At 34.9% G+C, this 19779-nt stretch overlaps 1 protein-coding gene across 3 annotated transcripts in view; it reads left to right on the top strand.

Moving 5' to 3' along the window:
- The window catches only part of LOC106068187 (acidic mammalian chitinase-like), a 28949-nt gene extending 9966 nt beyond the window's left edge, over positions 1 to 18983 (top strand). The window contains exons 5-10 of one of the 3 annotated variants that reach the window (XM_056014868.1): positions 2350 to 2474; positions 5393 to 5528; positions 5654 to 5803; positions 9319 to 9435; positions 17432 to 17556; positions 18894 to 18983. In XM_056014868.1, coding sequence (XP_055870843.1) covers positions 2350 to 2474; positions 5393 to 5528; positions 5654 to 5803; positions 9319 to 9435; positions 17432 to 17556; positions 18894 to 18903 — 663 coding nt within the window. In that variant the 3' untranslated portion in view covers positions 18904 to 18983. Of the gene's footprint in view, positions 1 to 2349; positions 2475 to 5392; positions 5529 to 5653; positions 5804 to 9318; positions 9436 to 10519; positions 10645 to 11670; positions 11782 to 17431; positions 17557 to 18893 lie in introns of those variants that run through there. The other 2 variants (XM_013227495.2, XM_056014869.1) reach the window with 2 other exon arrangements.
- The last annotated feature ends 796 nt before the right edge of the window (positions 18984 to 19779 follow it).

Raw genomic sequence — 19779 nt, 5'->3', positions numbered from 1 at the left:
GAAAGCGGCACCCGTGGGGAACACGCACCCTGCCGTCTGTGGCTCCCACAGACCGAGCTCCACCTGCACTGACCAACGTCCACTTCCTTGTAATGCACCTGAATCAGTTCGGGACGAACTGGGATGAGAAGGGGGCAATATTGTAACTCCGCTCCCGCGTCACACTGATTGTGCGCATGAGAGCACCATTCAAGACAAGCAGTATAAGACATGTTGATACTAGGAGGAAGGACTGTTGTAGATCCGGATGGAGTGATATGTAATTTATTGGATTCTGGACGTCTTGACTTAAGAGCCGGTCTTTGAGCTAACTGTGAATTGTATTGCGAGCCTGGGGGCGCACTGGAAAGCGTGTCGGTGGTCTGTACTGGTATTTAGATAATGAAGGACTTAATAGTTGAAGTCTATGCCTGTTAAGTTTTTTCTAGCTGTAAATAAATACATCCGCTGTAATGACACCCTTGCATTCGTTGAGTTATTGCCTTAGATTTACATGTTTTATATACATACATATATATATATATATATATATATATATATTTAGATTAGCTTTATTTTTACCCGGCTTTGCTTGGGTTTCCGTTTGTATAAATCTGATTTAGATAAAAATCTAGACATAGTAACATCTAGAGTGTAGAGATAGATGGTTTACCCAAGAGAAGAATGATAGTGTACGGAATTAGATTCTAGAACTAGAACTTATAGTCCGTACTAATAGAAATTGAAATGTTTTCTGTAGAATAGTGTAGATCTAGATAAAGATCTAGCTGTCTTGTTTACGTTTTTGAATAAAACTCATGCCTGAAACTGAAAAGTTATATTTAGAAATATAAGAGTTCCAGTCTCCAAATAAAAAGAAAATTGTTTTTTAGATCTAGAGTCTAGATCTATCAATAAAATGAAAGTAGGTTTTAGATCTATTTTTAAAATTTGTATTGTTAATTAAAAGTAAAGTCAATCAAATATAGATCTATATTTAAGAGAGTAAAATATTGAACTCTCAATGATTTAAAAATAATGAAAAAAAATAAAGTTTAATTATTCAATTTATTAATTAAAAGTCAACATCTGTTTTTAATTTTTTGTTGCGCTGTAAGTTCATGACCTAAAAAGCGTCACCTTAGTTCACAGTACAGCAAGCAAACTGCTTTACCACAATGGATGATAGGAAAAAAAAACTTCGTCATCTATACGTCATTTCTTTTTTAAGCCCCAAATTCTTTTTCCAATTTAACAATTCTTAAATATTCAATTTATTAAATTTCTATCCGACTTTGAGATGAAGTAAAGACAACTAGATCTACTGGTCTATCGAAAATACAATACGAACCAACTCTTGAATGTTTCGACGTATTGCCAATTTGAATATTTGTTCTTTTCCTAAAACATTTCAGAATTATAGTAAATGTTTTTTCCTTAGCCTATTTATTGTCAGACTCCTTTATACAAATGTCATAATAATGGTAATGATAATAATAATAATACTAATAAAATAAGTGTAAACAAAAGTATAAAGATGCTTACATGCTTTTTTTTTTTTTTTACATATACAGGTTATGTTTTTGTGGGTGTCCGTGTACCGCCTAAATGGCTCTGGCAGGCCACATTTAGCCCGCTTGTCCTAATTTTCTCACCGCTGGGCTATGTCATTATTCTGTTACAATCGGTATCAGTCAGTGGGCGCCTTCACATTGCGGCGTGAGGGGCAATGAAACGGCAGACGCCCTCGCGAGGGAGGGTGCAATGGCAGCCACACACCTCGAAGCACCAAGCACGTACTTACAAGCAACGGCACAAATCCGAGCACTCATTCATGAGAAGTGGTTAAAGTCCTGTGAGGAATCCGACAGAGCACGTGGTGTCTGGCAGCGCATGCGTCACCCAGATCGCGACGATCCATGGTGGCGACTGAGGAGGTCAGAGCAGTCAATGCAGGACGGAACACTGTCCTATTGGGGCATACTTTGCTCGGTTCCGCACTAACTTTGACTCCCGATGCCGTCACTGTGGAGAGAGCGTCGAAACAGTGTCGCATGTCTTGTACGAGTGTCCCCAGCTCCGCGAGCTAAGGGGGGACTTGCCTGTGCAGTAACTCGATTTGTATGGTAGCTATGAGGCACTACGCCGGACGGCTAAGTTTCTTGCCAGAGCACTACGGGAGGACTAGTCAATAGGAGTTCATCTCAGGTATCAGTCAGGGGCCAGGGCAAACATGTTTAATTTTTCTAAAAAAAAAACCTTAACAGTGCGTAAAAAGTCAATCAAATTAGGTGAAGGCGAAGGGTTATTCAGTGGTCTTGTTGGAGTTTTTTCCCCATATTTGTTACCTTTTGTTACATTTCCTTTCAGGACGCTCAAAATACTTTTACTGAAGAAGCAAGAAGGACAGGGAAACCAAAACTTTTATTGTTTGGAGATTTGACATACTTTTATAAATACATTCAAAGAAATTATGATTTGCCAAGAATTTACAGGTGTGCATATTATTAAGTAGGTTTTATATCTTTGATATTAAAGTACCATTGAATTCAAATAAAATTAGTTTTTTTTTTAAATTTTGTTTTTTTTTTAGTGTGCATACCTTTTGCAACATGACGTGGGAGACGAGCACAATTAACCGAGAACGTGCAAATGTTGAAGTCCTTAATAAACTTACTAGGGCAGCGGTTCTCAAACTTTTTAACTCGGTGACCCCTTTTTACAACCCCCCACTCTGCCATGACCCCCCCCCCTCCCGACACACACACACAGCAATAGAAGAGTAGACAATAACAATCCATATTTTCGAGGTCTTAGGCGACCCCTGGTAAATGGTCAATCGACCCCCAAGGGGGTCGCGACCCACAGGTTGAAAACCCCTGTACTAGGGTATCTCGTAGTTTCAATCTGGTTGTCAGACCACAAAACAAATATCAGAAATGTGTCACTAGTTGAATCTGAGAGGATTTAAGTTTATTTAAAAATTGTATCGCCTTTTACAAGCGAGACCCAGTGCAGGAGCACTGTCAAAACTGCTTGAGTTGCCTAGAGGTGCAAGAGAAGACAAAAATACTCTCGATTCCAAACTTTTCCCTTTATTTCTTATCTTATCTTTTATAATACAGACTGTCACCTCTTGTATTTTTGACACCATTAATGTCACTGTGGTTATATTTTGATGCTGTGATATTATTGTTGGTTTCTCGAGGTAGGCGCGGTGGTGACATTGGGTTCATATTAGAATGCACAGAATAAGGAAATGACACTTGATGTTGCAGACACAAATAAGTTTAATATAAGTAATAACACCACGTAGTGAATATGATACACAATTCAATTCAGGAATGGTCAGTATTAATCCTCTATAGAAATACGACGAATATAATGACAACTTAGTAACTAATCTATAACCAACTTCTTTAAACAACTAACTCAACTGACTATATTAAGTGACTCTATCAAGTGCTTGCTACCAACTCCCTATATTGACTGACTGCCCTTAACTCTGGTTCACTTAAGGTCAAAAGTGTTCACCTTAGGGCAACATGAGTTGCGAATAACATTCACAATATAGAAATAACATTCACAATATAGAAATAACATTCACAATATAGAAATAACATTCACAATATAGAAATAACATTCACAATATAGAAATAACATTCACAATATAGAAATAGGGTTTCTACTCTATGGCACCAACTTTGTGGTGGTGACACAGACGTTACTTCAAAAGAGAAGATAATTACGTCCTACGCGTCGTGCATTTAGTCATGCATTTTAAGCTATGACCTAAATTCTGCCAAGTCACTGGTTTTCCTGGCTAGCTCAGGCAACCCTTTCCATCCTCTAATAGTGCTAGGAAAAAAGGAGCCTTTGTACAAATTTGTCCTAGCATATGGGACGAGAAATGTGCCTTTATCTTTGTGTCCTATGAGTATTTTATTAGATTTTGTTTTTGTATTTGAAGATTATGGTTCAGTGCTTTATGTATAATTGTTACTTTACTTTTAAGTGTTCTGTCAGGAAGGTGTTACCCTAGTCAAAAGTGAATATTCGTTTGTTTTGAGTCTCACTGCTCTATTTTGTGTATTTTCCAGTTTCTTAATGTTTTCTTGAGTGGAAAGGGTCCCAAGCAGAGGATGCATATTCTGTTATTATTCTCAAAGTTCTCTAGAAAGTTTTACAACTTTTGATTAGGGCTCTAATAAGTGTATATGTTAGTCAGAGAATGTTACACTCTATGCTGTTAAATATATGGATCAGGAATCTAATTTTACTTAACATGTAATTTTACTTTACATGCCATTTTAGTTAAATGCCATTTTAGTTACATGCCATTTTACTTACATGCCATTTTACTTACTTGGGAAGCGTGGTCGAGAGGCTAAGTGCGAGCTTGGCTTGGCTTGGCTACCTAGAAGGGGGCTCGAGGTTCGACACCCGACTCGGGCAGAGTTGTGTTTACTGAGCGCCTAAAGGCAGCACGGAAAATCAACTCCTAGATACCCCCTCCCCCGTCCCCACTGGTCCACAAATGAGATTGGACCAAAGCGCTCTGAGCATGCTATAAGCATGAAAGTAGCGCTATATAAAAGCTAATAATATACATGCCATTTTACTTACATGCCATTTTACTTACATGCTTACTTTTAATACTACACACCTTACCTCTCTTCACTCATACTTTTAAGATAAACGCATTGAGCTAAACTTAACTAGAATAAGTTCTCTCAAATTAAATTACTACAGCTGAGTGTCTCTTATTTAGGGAAGCTGGGAAAAGCAGGTTCTATGTTGCTACAAAGTTCTTTGAAAAAAGATGTGTGCATTATTTCCACAATCGTATGATATATGAAGTGCCTGTAAATCTATTTAACACATTACTGGGATATTTCTCATTTAGTTTACTGCTTTAAAACTCGATTAAAAATAAATAATTCTAAGTAAATATGTAAGTAATATGATAACTTTAATGGAATATTATTGTTAAATAAAAATTGAAAGTACAGATGATTAATCGTCACTGAATAATAATAAAAATCGTAAACAGAATATTTGTAAAAATAAAACAATGACCAAGTAATCGACTAACAGTGAGTAATAACTAGAAACCTCTTAAAATGAAAATATTCAATACACGATACTTTACGTCAATGATAGAAGCTTTTATAAGCTATTCAATAAATGTCATCATTCTTTTTTGTTTTTTTCTCGCTGATTATCTTTTTTTTATTAGAAAAATTCCCTAAAATAAAAATATTCAAACAAAATAGCTTTTTCTTATAAATAAAAGGCTTAATGCACGAGAATCTGTTATTTGTAATATATAGTTTTGTAATCTGATTTTTTTTTTGTCCATTGTATATTTATTTCGAGTTACGTTAAGAACTTGTTCTGACATCACTTTCAGCTCTACGGATTACGTAATATTCAATACGCTACCGGTAGGTGAATACTCTTGGTCAGGTTTGGAATCCCTTGAAGCGCTCGGTCGTCGTCACCACAGCAGAATTTATAGACTAGACCCAGAGGACACCTTTAACTTAGTAAGTCATAAAACACTGTATTTAGTCTTATTATTTAGTTTAGTCTTCATTGTATTTATACTAGTACTATACAAACTTCTGACATGCAATTTGCTTTTGTTTTTTTCTCTTTCGTCTGTCGTCAGGACTACTATTTCAAATGGATTGTTTCGCTAGGAGCAGTAAAGTCTAAAACAATAGTCAGCACTAATTTAGAGGCGATCTTTTATTATAATGATAGACCACCTCAAATTGCGCCTCGATACCTCATAGTCAGATTTATAGATTATGGTGAAGTAAGTTTTTTTTTTAAGCAAAATTGGATATCTGTTTCTTATCTTATGTAATACATGAGGATGGTTACGTTTTACTCGTCATACATTTAGTCATGCATATTAACTATTGATCTAAATTCTTCTAAGTCACTGGTTTTCCCGGTTAGCTTAGGCCGTAACACCTCTTCTGGTGCTTATTAAAGTGTCTACTGTATTTTAAACTCCTAAGGAAAATAGGTTGACCTCCCAAACTACTGAAGTTAATTGAGTGTTTTCACGAGGAAACTAAATGTAATGTCAAATTCAATGGAGCCCAATCAGCACCTTTTGAGGTTTGCAGTGGTGTCAAGCAGGGATGTGTGCTCGCACCTATTCTGTTTGGCATATTCTTCTCCTGTCTACTGCATTATGCGTACAGCGACATAAACGAAGGTGTGTTTCTCCATACAAGATCCTCTGGAAAACTATTTAATGTATCAAGGCTGCGGGCAAAAACCAAGGTTAGGAAGCTACTCGTCAGGGAACTCCTGTAGGCTGATGATGCAGCTATTGTGGTTGATTCTGATATTCAGCTACAGTCCCTGGTTGACTAACTATCTGCTGCTTGCCAGAAGTTCGGCTTAAACATCAGTCAAAGCAAGACTAAGATACTTGTCCAAAACACAAACACTGCACCTCAAGTAAGCATTAATGGCCAACCACTAGAAATTGTTGATCACTTTTGTTACCTTGGCTCCATCATATCCAACAACACTCTACTGGATAAAGACATAAACAACAGGATAGCCAAGGCAATGGCCACCATGCCACGGTTGCAGAAAAGAGTCTGGGACAACATATTGCTGACTAGCAGTACTAAAGCCCTAATCTACCGGACCTGTGTGTTGAGCACCTTGCTGTACGGAAGTGAAACATGGTCAACCTACTCATGGCAGGAAAAAAAGCTGAATGTCTTTCACCTCCGATGCCTAAGGCGGATCATTAAAAAAAGGTGGCAAGAGGAAGTGCTACATAGAGCAGGATGCCAGGACATCCGCTCTGTTATTAGCAGCAGACGCCTTGGCTGGCTTGGCCACGTTCGTAGAATGCCAGTAGGTCGACTTCCACAGGACATCCTGTATGGCGATCTAATAGAAGGCAGGAGAGCCACTGGTCGCACACTTTTACGTTATACGGATGTATGCAAACGCGACATGAAGCTCTTCAAAATCGACCCTGCAACTGGGAAGAGGTGGCACTGGACAGATCCACATGGAGAGAGAGCACAAAGGAAGGGTCACAGATTGCAGATGTCATACACAATAGAAGCAGAAAGAAGGGTGAAAATGCAACGGCGCCTGGTGATTATATATGCCCAACCTGCGATCGCAGCTGTGTATCAAGGATTGGCCTCTTTAGTCACACAAGAAGTTGCAAAGGGAAAAGATCGTCTCTCGAGACGTAAAATGCCACAGACTAGACAGACTGTATAGAAACGTATCTGGTCTTCTCTTCTCTTGCTCCAATGCACTTCTATTGTCGCTCATGTCTACTGTAACTAGAGTAGCTCAACAGACATTGAAATTTACAAAATAACTCATCGATTAGCAGACAATATATCTATTAAAGGTAAAGTACTAACACTCTGGCCAAAAATCCAGCCATAAAGTGACAGATAATACTTCAATAATTACTTGCAAGATTCAACATTTAATACATTTCATAATGATACTTAATAACACTTCACTCATTACAAATAGAACTCATCAAGACATGTGTCCTTTCTCTCCGAGGACTGAATAGAAAAACTGACCGTCTGACCATGTGGCCAGATCCAACACAAGGCTTGCGCGTGGTTTTAAACGAGATTTCAAATTTCTTGTGAAATATAAAAACCAAGTGTTCACAGTGAACCTTGACTACTGCATGTCGCAGTGGCTCTCAAACAACGCTGTTAAATAGGCAACCCATTCCATGCTCAAATAGCACTAAGGAAGAAGGAGCATTTGTACAAATTTGTCCTATTATATGGCACGAGAAATGTGCCTTTATTTTTGTGTCTTTCTGAGTATATTACAATATTTAAAGACCAATTATACCCAAGTACACTACAGTTACACAGAAACACAGAGAATTAGAAACTTCCGGATTGCGCTTTCAGTCTGGTGGTTTCAAGGTCATACTTCGTCGCCAAGAATTTAATGGGGCCAAATTCATCCAGAGGTTGACTGCTCATCTCATCCCCGGTCATTTCATCCCCGGTCACTTCATCCCCGTTCATTTCATCCCCTGGTCATTTCTTTTCTTTGTGCTGTTAAGGCTTTGACTTTAACCTCTCATTTCATCTAATATATAAATATTATTACGTAGAATGCTTTTTGATAATTTTCGACAGAGATGTCATTAATGCGTTTATAGTGTTTCCTCTTCCACTTTGCATTCTTGATTAGAAATCTTATAATATATTGTAAATCTGGGTGTGTAATTAGCTATAGCGCTTCTATTGGATGTGGGGGATGTAATATTATAATATTATCTTGCGCATGACGTAATGATCAAAGGCCAAGGTCTGGTGGAAGTAGTGGAAATAATTTAAGAGGTGAGAACGATTAGATTACTAATGATCATGCCGCTGATAACTCCTGACGACCATCTTTCACTTTATTTTATTTTTCAATCGCTCTTTCTTGATAATGATCGCCTCATTTTTAGCCTTAAAATAAGGTTTTATTTGTTCTAATAAAGGCTGACTTCACCCATCCTAAGTATATCATGTCGCTTATAAAAGTTTTGCTTCATATACTTCTAAACACTACAAATACAGGAGAGAATTACAAACATTATTCAGCAATATAAATCGGTTTTTGTACTTACAAACGATAGTCAATCTATCTTATTGATGTAGATGAACACAAAACACTTTTTAATTTTAATTTTATTCTTACCTAATGTGTTACACTTTTTGTTATTTAAAAAAAAAATGAATATATTAAATAGTGCTTATTTCATGATATTTAACGTTTCTATTTGTTAGATAAAATGATCAGGTGATGAAAATAAATGGGGATGAAATGACCAGGGGATGAAATGACCAGGGGATGAAATGACCAGGGGATGAAATGACCAGGGGATGAAATGACTAGGGGATGAAATGACCAGGGGATAAAATGACCAGGGGATAAAATGACTTGGGGATGAAATGACCAGGGGATGAAATGACCAGGGGAAGAAATAACTAGGGGATGAAATGACAAGGGGATGAAATGACCAGGGGATGAAATGACCAGGGGATGAAATGACCAGGGGATGAAATGATCGAGAACCATCTAGAGCTAGTTTCGTGTGTGTGTGTGTTTTAGTCTCGTTCTGGATGTGACGTTAGTGTTAGTGTCAATAGCGTTAGGGTTAGAGTAGTAGAGCTGGGGTGAACGGTGGTAATCAAAAGTCATCTTATTTTTTCGACTAATAAAACAATTTTATTTAATCTAAAAAAAAATGTTTTTAGATAATATATTAATTTTGTAAAAAAAAATAACAATGAACATTTCCTGTTTTAGGTTTGCGACTTCCTGAAAAAAGGTGGTCAGATTACGCGTGTGTTAAATATAAGTCCTTTTCAAGTAAATGCGCAGGATTTGGTATTTTATGATGATGAATTCAGTGTAAAAGAAAGGGTAAATCTTTTGTAAATATAATTTTGGACCCAAATTGTTCTTTTTTTTTTTTTACAAAGGTTATATCAAATCACTCTGTCTGTCTGTCTGTCCGGTAAAAAGTTTGTATTCGTTATTTCTCCTACACCCAATTTCGGATCAAACTGAAATTTTGCACAAAAAACTTGACAAAAAGAACCGATAAAAAATATCAAATGGTTAATTAGCTATTGGTAATTAATTATTTTGTTTGATATGTCTAACGAGGTAAGAAATTGTACTAGATTGCCATCTAGTTTGAATTTAGGTCGTTCAAAAATCATCAAAATGATCACCCAGATACACCTTTCCATTTTTACCCCGTCCTTTACCTTTACAATCAACTATCATTTAAAAACTAATCACTTAAACTCATACCAAATATACCACCGTTTTTTTTTTTTTAAATATATATTCTTAGTCATTAATGCGTTGTAATACAGAACATATCTAATTAAAACTTTTTTTTTTAATTTTTAAATTTTAGCCTTTTTAAGTCTTTCATTTGTTTTTATCTTTAAGATCTTTAATTAATTTAAGGAATGGTCTGGTAAATGTTTTTTTTTTCAATGAAAATCATTTCTAATTTAATTTTTTTTTCAAAATGGTTGGGTAATTAAAAAAGGAAAAGTTAAAAAAAAAAGACTTGTGAAAGCACGTAATGAAAATATGTTGTAGGCTTCACATGGCACGGGTATTTTCGTTTTTTAAGGTCAAAACGGGTTTGATACCAAATCCTAATATTTGTGTACAGATGTTTTCTCTATCCGTTACACCGAGATATAAAGTTTACTCATGTGTTTTAATGTTTAAAAAAAATCTTCAAAATGTAAAACATGTAAGAACAAAAATACACATTTTTGTTTATTTTTTTTGAGAAAAGATAAGCGTGTAGCAATATCGAACATTAAAGGTACACTGTTGTAACATAGAAAGAACAAAATTTATTTTAATGTTTCGTGAATGGCTGCACATTTAAATAGATTGTTTTGTTTTATTACTAAATACCTTAATATGAAAATTGTCTTTGATACAAATAATTGGATTTATAATACATCTATTCTAGATCAAGTACGTTAAGAAGTTGGGTGTAGCTGGTTTTAATTTTGCTAATTTAGAAGCAGACGACTTCCGAGGTAACTGTGGGCGAGGTAAATGGCCTCTACTGCGGGCAGTAAGTGAGGAGTGCAGGTAATTAACTTCATGTCTTTTTTTTTTCAAATGCCTCCCTAGGGTAGCAGTCGACAAACTCCAGAAGAGCCAAATATTACAAAATACAAGTTTGCTCAAATAGTCAATTTTAAAAAAGCTATACTTTTTGAAGATATTTTTCAATTCATTTTATTAACGTTTTTACACAGTTAAACATTTGAATCGATAATTCGACAATTTTTCATAATCCTGTTGAAATCATCTTCCCTTTTGAAGTAACGTATCTAATCCAGTTGATGATCATTAGTGTAGATCTCAAGTACATGAGTTTGGAAAGGTCTCATAAAAGTGGAAAACGAAATGCCAAGGCTGATACGTTCTATAGTTTTGCGCAGTAAAGCCTATTTTCGCATCGAGTTTATAAGGAAAGTAGTTGAATTTTTAAAATCGGTTTCAGTTATTTGCAATAAAGGTCATCTATAGTTTGGATTAAAGAGTATGAGATAGCTGTCACTAGTTTTAATCAAACCGTTGGTTAGTTTAATTGATCATTGCTAAGATCATTCTATCCTGCATATTAATTGTATTTTATTTATATTTATCGTTTCAAGTTCGAGTTTTAAAAAATTAACTTAAGAAAATTGTATCTATAATGTGTCATTTTATTGCATCGTAGTAGAGTGTGATATATATGAACGGCACCACCGACTGTCTGATGTCTGATGATCTGGAGAAGATACAAAGCAAATCCATCTCAACATCGTGACTGTCTGATGGCTTCATAGTCGTGGGATTAGGGTGCTATACTGTCGTTCAGTCGTGTCGACGGTCCCGGATTCATGCCTTACCCGCTACCATCCACCGTGGTCTTTCGGAATATTTGGACTAGGAAGGAGATTATCTTTAACTCTGAAGGAATATCCGAAACATTTTAAAAACATTTAACAAACATTAAAAAATATTTGGCAAGCATTACAAATAATCTTCATTATTTTAGAGATAATTTTAAATAACTTTAAATTATTAAAATGCATTTAAAACAAATAATGTAAATTTGTTTTTCAGAAAATCTTAAGATTTAAAGAATAATGAGTGATGAAAGAAAAGAAAAATATATACAAAATTCAAAATAAAAGCTTGGAATATAAAATTTGGAATATAAGCCTTTGGAAAATATTGTTTTTGTTATGGTGTATGTGTGTGTGTATGTTTCTTTGGTGACGGTCAAAAGAATTGAGCAATTGGTTGGTGGTTATGCAGTATGAATGATGCTAGATAAACAGCACTTTCCTAAGCTGTTTTGACTACACCACACGACTCCAGAAAGCCAGAGTGAAAAGACGTGTTTTTGTAATGAGTTTTTTGTTGAGGGTTAGGTTTCTGTTTAACCTCTCATCTTCTTTTTTTGAAGTAACGTCTGTATTATATAAGATAACCATTGCTTGTTTTAACAATCCAATGTTCCTAATTTAAATAATTTGACTAACTTTTGATAAAATGTCATACAAAACTTTTAAAAAAAAAATAGATTCGTCAAACTTTTTTCCAGTAGTAATAAACTAATTAGCTCACAGCATTTTGGTTCAACAAAAAGAAAAAATTATTATTTTTTTTTTTTGTGGATGGGGGGGGGGGGGAGTAAAAAAAGGTAATACTCTTAACTGTCTACAGCGAATATAATTTGTCTCTAATACTGACTACAGCACGGTTAACCGATATAAAAAAAAAAAAAAATTAAAAAGATAATACTTACTTGATATAACGTATAGAGCGATTTTTGTTTCTCTTTTAATAAATAATGAATGTTAGATATAAAAAAAAGGAACATTTCCACCCACCCACACACACACCAACCAGAGAAAAAAAAATATGGTTAAGCGAATGTATAAATCTACTGATAGAGCTTTAGATCTAGACTTTGAAGACAATGTTCCTGAATATTAAACTCTTTGATAGGGTCTACATTCGGAAATACCCGAACACGTAACTTTTTTTTGAAGATAAAAATTTTCTAGTCCTCTAGCGACATTTAATTAAACTGAATTTGTTATACTTAGAAAATTATAATGGTCCACTAGAGTTTTCCCAAATTGACCAACGTGCTACTGATTCTTTTCACAACGTTATACATGAACTGTCACATTTCTAGGAGCCGTTTTCGAGATCAGTGTATACCCATGTTTCGCCCATGAATGTGCAACCTAAATAAACATCGACCTGACTTCTATTTTTTTGGTAATGTACTAAGTAGCCTCCCCTTCCATCTCTCTTTTAATTATTGTTGTCACCATGGTTCTTATTTTGTTTTAGTGTGCTGACCGAGCTTAGCTCTATTTTTTATCGGGAATCAATGTAAAAGACACACACCTATTACTATGTCACAAAATACATGAAGATTAGATAAAGATCTGATGGGGTGTAAAAGGTTAAATGGCGTAATGTTAAAGAATGCGAATGTCGTGGAATGCTGGGTTCTTGCTTCCTGGAGTACTCTTGACACGTAACAAACACAGATACTACAAACTGACTTAAGTCCGTTTCAGCAGACAAATATAAAGTTTATTTTACAACAATAATAATAATACTGCACTCCTTGTTAGTGCTACAAGTCAAGAAATAATAATCCTATCCGCATAACAGCGGTATCAAATGTATCCAATACGTTAAACTCTCCAGAGTATATTACAAATCACGTCCGCATCTCAGTGGGTAACACTGTACAGAATAATCCAGAATAATACTAGGAATACAATTACATGTCTCAAAAGACCACTGGCAACAACTGCCTAAAAGTTACTAACTGAAATTACTACTCGACTTTTCTAAGTCGCTACTGTCTATCTTCAACAAAAATATACTAGACTGCCTCATACAGAGGATAACACTTGACTGACTTGACTGAACTAAAAGTCAACTTTATTCATTCTACTTCCTGTTTTCTACATCAGGAATTCAACGTGTCTTTTAAACTCTTAACATGACGTGAACTTTAGATCAGGCAATGTCAACTGAGACTGTGACATGGGTTTGGAAAGAGAAGCCTTAAATAAATAAGTAAAGAAAGAAAGAGAATTAGACAGAAACAGAGAAAGAGAAGAACCAGACAAGAAAAGAGGAGAAGCAGACAAAGAATCACTAAATCTCCCCAGTAAAAAAAAAAAAAGAAAGGGAGATAACAGTCAAAACTTTCACTATTTTCTCAGAGAATGATAATCTTGGATACTACTTTTTTTTTCTTTGAGGCGACAGTCAGCACAAACGACATACACTAAAGGAAGAATGGGTCACTGCGGACATAAAAGAGTCACAACTGGAAATTTTGTTTGCAAACCTCAGAATAGCACATACAAAATTAGAACATGACGCCATTAAAGGAAAAATGCATTAGAAAATTGCATTCACTAATAGGTTGGGCGAGAGGTAACAATACTCGGAGTCAGTGGCACAAATAAAACTGGTTTTAAAAGTAGTTTAATCACAGAAACAGACTGAGCGATAAGACTAAATTTAAATTGATTGACGGAAGATCCAAAGTTAACCCCTGGCATTTGAAGAACTGGTTACACACTATTGGAAATGACGGTATATGGTGGCCTTGTTTGATAATTCAGTTATTTTATAGTAGAAAGTGTTAATAACGCACCAGAAGATATTAGTAAGGCAGTCATAATGAGACCCATTTTGAAAAATATACAGGAAACGTTTATGTCAATGAGTTATTTTACCACATCCAAAATTAATTTTAATACTAAAATAAAAAAAAACAACAACAACATTTAAGCAAGTTACATATGCAAAACAGAAAAAAAATTACATAACAGTAGAATATTGCCTAACAATAATAATCATCAGAATTAAATTAGCACAGATATGTTGATTTAAAAATATAAAATATAACATCAACTTGTGCATTTTGAATTCTTTTGACGAGATTACACGTGCCGTAATATCGTTTAATATCTGTCTCAATCAAAACTGTTCTCTTTACCAAGAGGCCCGAATAAGACACTGGCCCCAAAACACCCCAATAGAAAGAAAACTATATGGAGAGCTCCCTGATTTGGAAACCACTGCGCAGTTCATCTCATGTATCGGTCTAGTCATCTGAACACTCCAACATAACAATGAGAAGGAAGAAGAAGAAGAAGAAGAAGAAGAAGGAGAAGAAGAAGAAGAAGAAGAAGAAGAAGAAGAAGAAGAAGAAGAAGAAGGAGGAGAAGAAGAAGAAGAAGAAGAAGAAGAAGAAGAAGAAGAAGAAGAAGAAGAAGAAGAAGGAATCTGTCTCAACACCTGGCCAAGCGTACATTTAGAAATTATTTCATTGCATCCCATAAATATGCAGGTGGGCTTTAATCGGTGAGTCTTGTCCTATTTGGGGTACACCTTTATGTTTGATTAGAGCGTTAGGGTTACAATGCTCAAATTATCTGTAGAGTAAGCCATGTTAATTTAGAACCTTCATTTCCTCTTTACTTCTGAATCGCCCAGTTGACTTTTTCCCCCCATAATTAAATCTGAGTGGGTATAAAATAGATCTAAGGTCTATAATTAACATGTAATTGCTTTGCATTAAAAGTCATTCAAAACAAATTAAATCTCAGCTATTTCTAAATCGTATTAAACATATTTGTTTATTAAATGCGGACTTGATTTAAAGGACTTTTAACATAACGGATTATAAGACTGCACTTTTCAAAATAATTATCTTTATAATTCACACTACTAATTGGAAGAATTAAACTGAACAAGATGATAGTGTCATTGATATCATATATCTCTTTTAATAACCAACGTAATGCATATATCATGACATGTTAATTTGCAGCCATTGTTTACAGATAACAAAAAAAAAAAAACAGTTCACCCATTAAAAGGATTTTAGCCAAACTTTGATTTTTAATATTTTTTTTTTATAAAGCGCTGTTAACAAACAAAATGTAGTCTCAAGGCGCTGTGATAACATTACAAACATAAACAAGAGAGCTAAAATAATAAAATAATCTAAAAAGTTTTATACAGGTAGGTCTTAATGTTCTTCTTCAATAATAGTAATAATAATAATAATAATAATAATGATAATAATAATTTTTATTGTCCGTAAGGAAATTTGTCTTACAATCTGTGCATTACGATATAACTATAAGGAAACAAAATGTACATTCACACCAGGCTCACTCAGATATCAGATTTTTTCTATTTAATGATTTGATTGCCATGAAAACAACAGAGGTCCCATACCTGTTTATCTTTGCTATCGGTGTCTTGTATCTCGTTTGTGATGGTTACATCACAAAATCCTGGCCCAAAGGGTAATTTTTTTTATTTCTAGAATCTTGAAATGTAGTTTAGCAGGTTGTCTGTCTGAGATCAATGGGGAGTGGGTTCCAAACATTTAGTCCGTGCACAGAAAAAGCCCGCAGACCGTAGCTTTTAGGGTGAAACGTGGAACCACTAAAAGCATTGAGCGCAAAGCTCTTTGAGGGACATTGGTTAATCCTCTTTGAAGAGATTAGAGAAAAGATTAGTACATATATTAGACCCCACGATGACCTGCTAACTACTGTCAAAATGACATACTAAAACTCTATGGCCATATAACAAGTTCATCAGGGCTCTCAAAGACTTTCCTTTAGGGAACAGTAGCAAGAAAAAGAAGAAGAGGCAGACAGAGAAAGCGATAAGAAGACAACAAATAATGGATGGATTTGCCATTGAAAGAGATTCTAACCAAGGTAAAGAGAGGAATGGAGAACAAATGTCAACAGATCATGTGTGGTGCCCCAATGGTCCGATAGACTTAGGCAGGGTGAAGGTGAAGGGTTATGCTTATTTTTTCTTGTTTTCACAGTTTATATTTCTTTTAACAGATAAAAAAAAATTGATTCTAATATTTCCCCTCAGCACTTGAGTTTCAATTAATATCAAGGCTCTAATTTGAATGATGTTTTTTTAGCGGCCTCCGAAAGAGGAAAAGGCGCTATTAGTTTTGTGTTGAATGTCTGTCCGTCCGTCCGTCCGTCCCGTTTAGATCTCGTAAACTAGAAAAGGTAGTGAAAAACCGACATCATAATATTTAATATTTTTAAATCACTTTTATGCAAACAGTTTTTTTCATAAAAAATACACGACTTTTACAACTATTCACTATTAATAGTAACAAACTGCAGGATGTTAATAACCATAGTTACATTATTTATTTTTTTTTTTTTTAAAACGAAATGTTTCTTTCTTAAGGATTTGAATAAGAGATTGATCCTTTACAAAACAAGTAGATCAATTAGATACTCATTATAAGACATTACGTAGGCCAGGTTCAAATTAAACTTCACATTCACTTTCACCCATCCTTTGGTCTGCTCGACCGCTAGGGCACCACACAAGATCTTTCAACCTTTTTCTCCATTCTTCATGTCTGTAAGACACTTAACTAAGGATTATTTTTTTTTTACGAAATGTTTATTTTTTATGAGGCTTTGAATAAGAGATTGACCCTATACAAACAATTAGATCAATTAGATATTCATTATAAAACATAATTTAGGCCAGGTTCACATTTAACTTCTCCTGCACATATCTCTTAGTCTGTTGAATCGTTGGGGCACCACACAAGATCTGTCAACGTTCTTTTTCCATTCTTCTCTGTTATTTGGCTTTGACAGAATTTCATTTTGATCTTCTTTCTAAAAATATTGAAACCTGCCTTTTTGCCTGCCTAAGTGGACCACTGCGGTGTCGATTTTGAGTTTGTGTTTGTAGTATATATATATATATATATATATATATATATATATATATATATATATATATATAATTATTCTTATTCTAGATCAAGTACATAAAGAAAACTGGTCTAGCTGGTTTTAATTTTGCTTACATAGAAGGAGATGACTTCCGAGAAAATTGCGGAAGGGGTAAATGGCCTCTACTGCGAGCATTAAGCGAAGAGTGCAGGTAATTAGCTACATTTTTCTTAAATTGCCTCCCTAAGGCTGTGGTCGACCAACTCCAAAAGAGTCAAGCATTATAAAATACAAAATTGAAGTTTACTCAAAAAGCAATTTAAAAAATGCTTTGCTTTCTAAGACATTTTTCAATTCCCTTCATTACCTTTATTTTTTACACGGTCAATTTTGAATCAATTATTTCGATAATGTTTCGTTGTCCAGCTAAAATTATGTTCCCTGTTGAAGTAACATCTTTATGTATAAGATGATTGCAGATCTCAGTTCGTGAGTTGGGAGAGGTCACAAAAAGACCGGAAACCAAATGTGAAGGATGATTGCTTGAGCGTGAGAGAAAATATTTTGTGGTTTAGTGGGACGAGATTAGAAGGAAGTATTTGACGCTTTTTTTTTTTTAGTCAGTTGCAGGAATTGTCAGTTTAGAGTTAGGACTTTCAGATAGAGAGCTAGATGTTAGGACTTTCAGATAGAGAGCTAGATGTTAGGACTTTCAGATAGAGAGCTAGATGTTAGGACTTTCAGATAGAGAGCTAGATGTTAGGACTTTCAGATAGAGAGCTAGATGTTAGGACTTTCAGATAGAGAGCTAGATGTTAGGACTTTCAGATAGAGCTAGATGTTAGGACTTTCAGATAGAGAGCTAGATGTTAGGACTTTCAGATAGAGAGCTAGATGTTAGGACTTTCGGATAGAGAGCTAGATGTTAGAACTTTCAGATAGAGAGCTAGATGTTAGGACTTCGGATAGAGAGCTAGATGTTACTAGGTTTTAAGTAAATACTTGGTTAGATTAATTGATCATTACTAACAACATACTCTTGAGTTGTATTTTATTTACATTTATTGTTTCAAGTTCGATTTTACAAGAATTCAACTGAAGTCAATTATATCAATCTGTGTCATTATTTTCTACATCGTAGTCAATTATTATTTATATCAACGGTACCTTCAAATGCGCATGTCAGAGAGAAAGAGATACAACACAAGTCTATCTCTTCAAACAATATCGTGAGAATCCCAAACAAGTTTGATAGCTAGCTACCTGGTCGTATGGGATGCTCGCTGAACTGTGGTTCAGTCATCTGGATAGTTTCTGGGTTCATACCCTTTCCACAGCCATCCCCCGCCGTCCTGCGTGAGGTTCGGACTAGGGTGTAGATTAGATTCAACTGTGAATCAACATCGGAATTATGTAAAAACAATTTTAGAAGCATTACTAAATATTTAAAAAAAACAATAGACGTAATCTTTATTTATTTTAAGACAAATAAAAAATAATGTTAAATATAACATTTTATTAAAATAATTACTGTAAATCTATTTTCAGCAAAACTTGAGATTTAAAGAATAATAATTGATGAAAGGTTAAACAATACATGTATATATATATATATAAATTTGGAATACAGAATAAAAAATTGACATAAAAATAGCCTTTGCAAAAGTTTGTAATTAATTGTCCAATTGTCTTTGTTAAATAGTGTGTTTGTTAATGTTTGTATGGTTACGGTGAAAAGAATTGAGCAATTGGTTTGTGACTATGCAGTATGGAGGATGCAAGATAATCAGCAATGTCATAAGCTGTCCTGGGTGCCAAGACGACCTCAGAATGAGTGTGAAAAGACTTGTTGTTGTTGTTGTTTTGTAGTGAGTTGGATTTTGTTCAAAATATCATTTTATATTATTACTAAATTCTACTACATTTGTTTTAGTTTATGTCAAGCTAAATTCTTGCACCTTCTTCTTTCATTTCCAATAAAAAAAAAATCTCTGCGAAGTAAGTTTTTGTTTAGCTTTTTACTTATTAATTCCAAATTCAGAAGCAGACTTTATTTAGAAGGTGACATTCGTTGTGCAGCTATATGGATGGCTGCCTGGTCGTGCGGTTTGCGCGCTGGACTGTCGTTCGGACTTATCGATGGTCCAGCGCGCAAACCCTGCCCGCTCCCATCCCCCGTCGTCCTGCTGGAGGTTAGGACTAGGAAGAAATTATCTTCAACTCTGAAGGAACATCCGAAATAAGTAAAACATTTTACAAACATTTTACAAACATTTTATTCCTGACCTGGTGGAACAGAAACAAGCTCAACCTTTGCACTATCACTGGCGTGTTTGTAAATAATTTCGAAACACTATTGACGAAACAATGCGTTTTACTGTAGCAAAGATTGTTATCCAAACTTCACCATATTTGTTAACTTTCTCTTAAGTAT

This window comes from Biomphalaria glabrata, chromosome 16, assembly GCF_947242115.1.
Source record: "Biomphalaria glabrata chromosome 16, xgBioGlab47.1, whole genome shotgun sequence".
Classification (NCBI taxonomy): Eukaryota; Metazoa; Mollusca; class Gastropoda; family Planorbidae; genus Biomphalaria; species Biomphalaria glabrata.
Note: the sequence above shows the minus strand (reverse complement) of the source record. Positions and strands in the feature narration are given on the sequence as shown.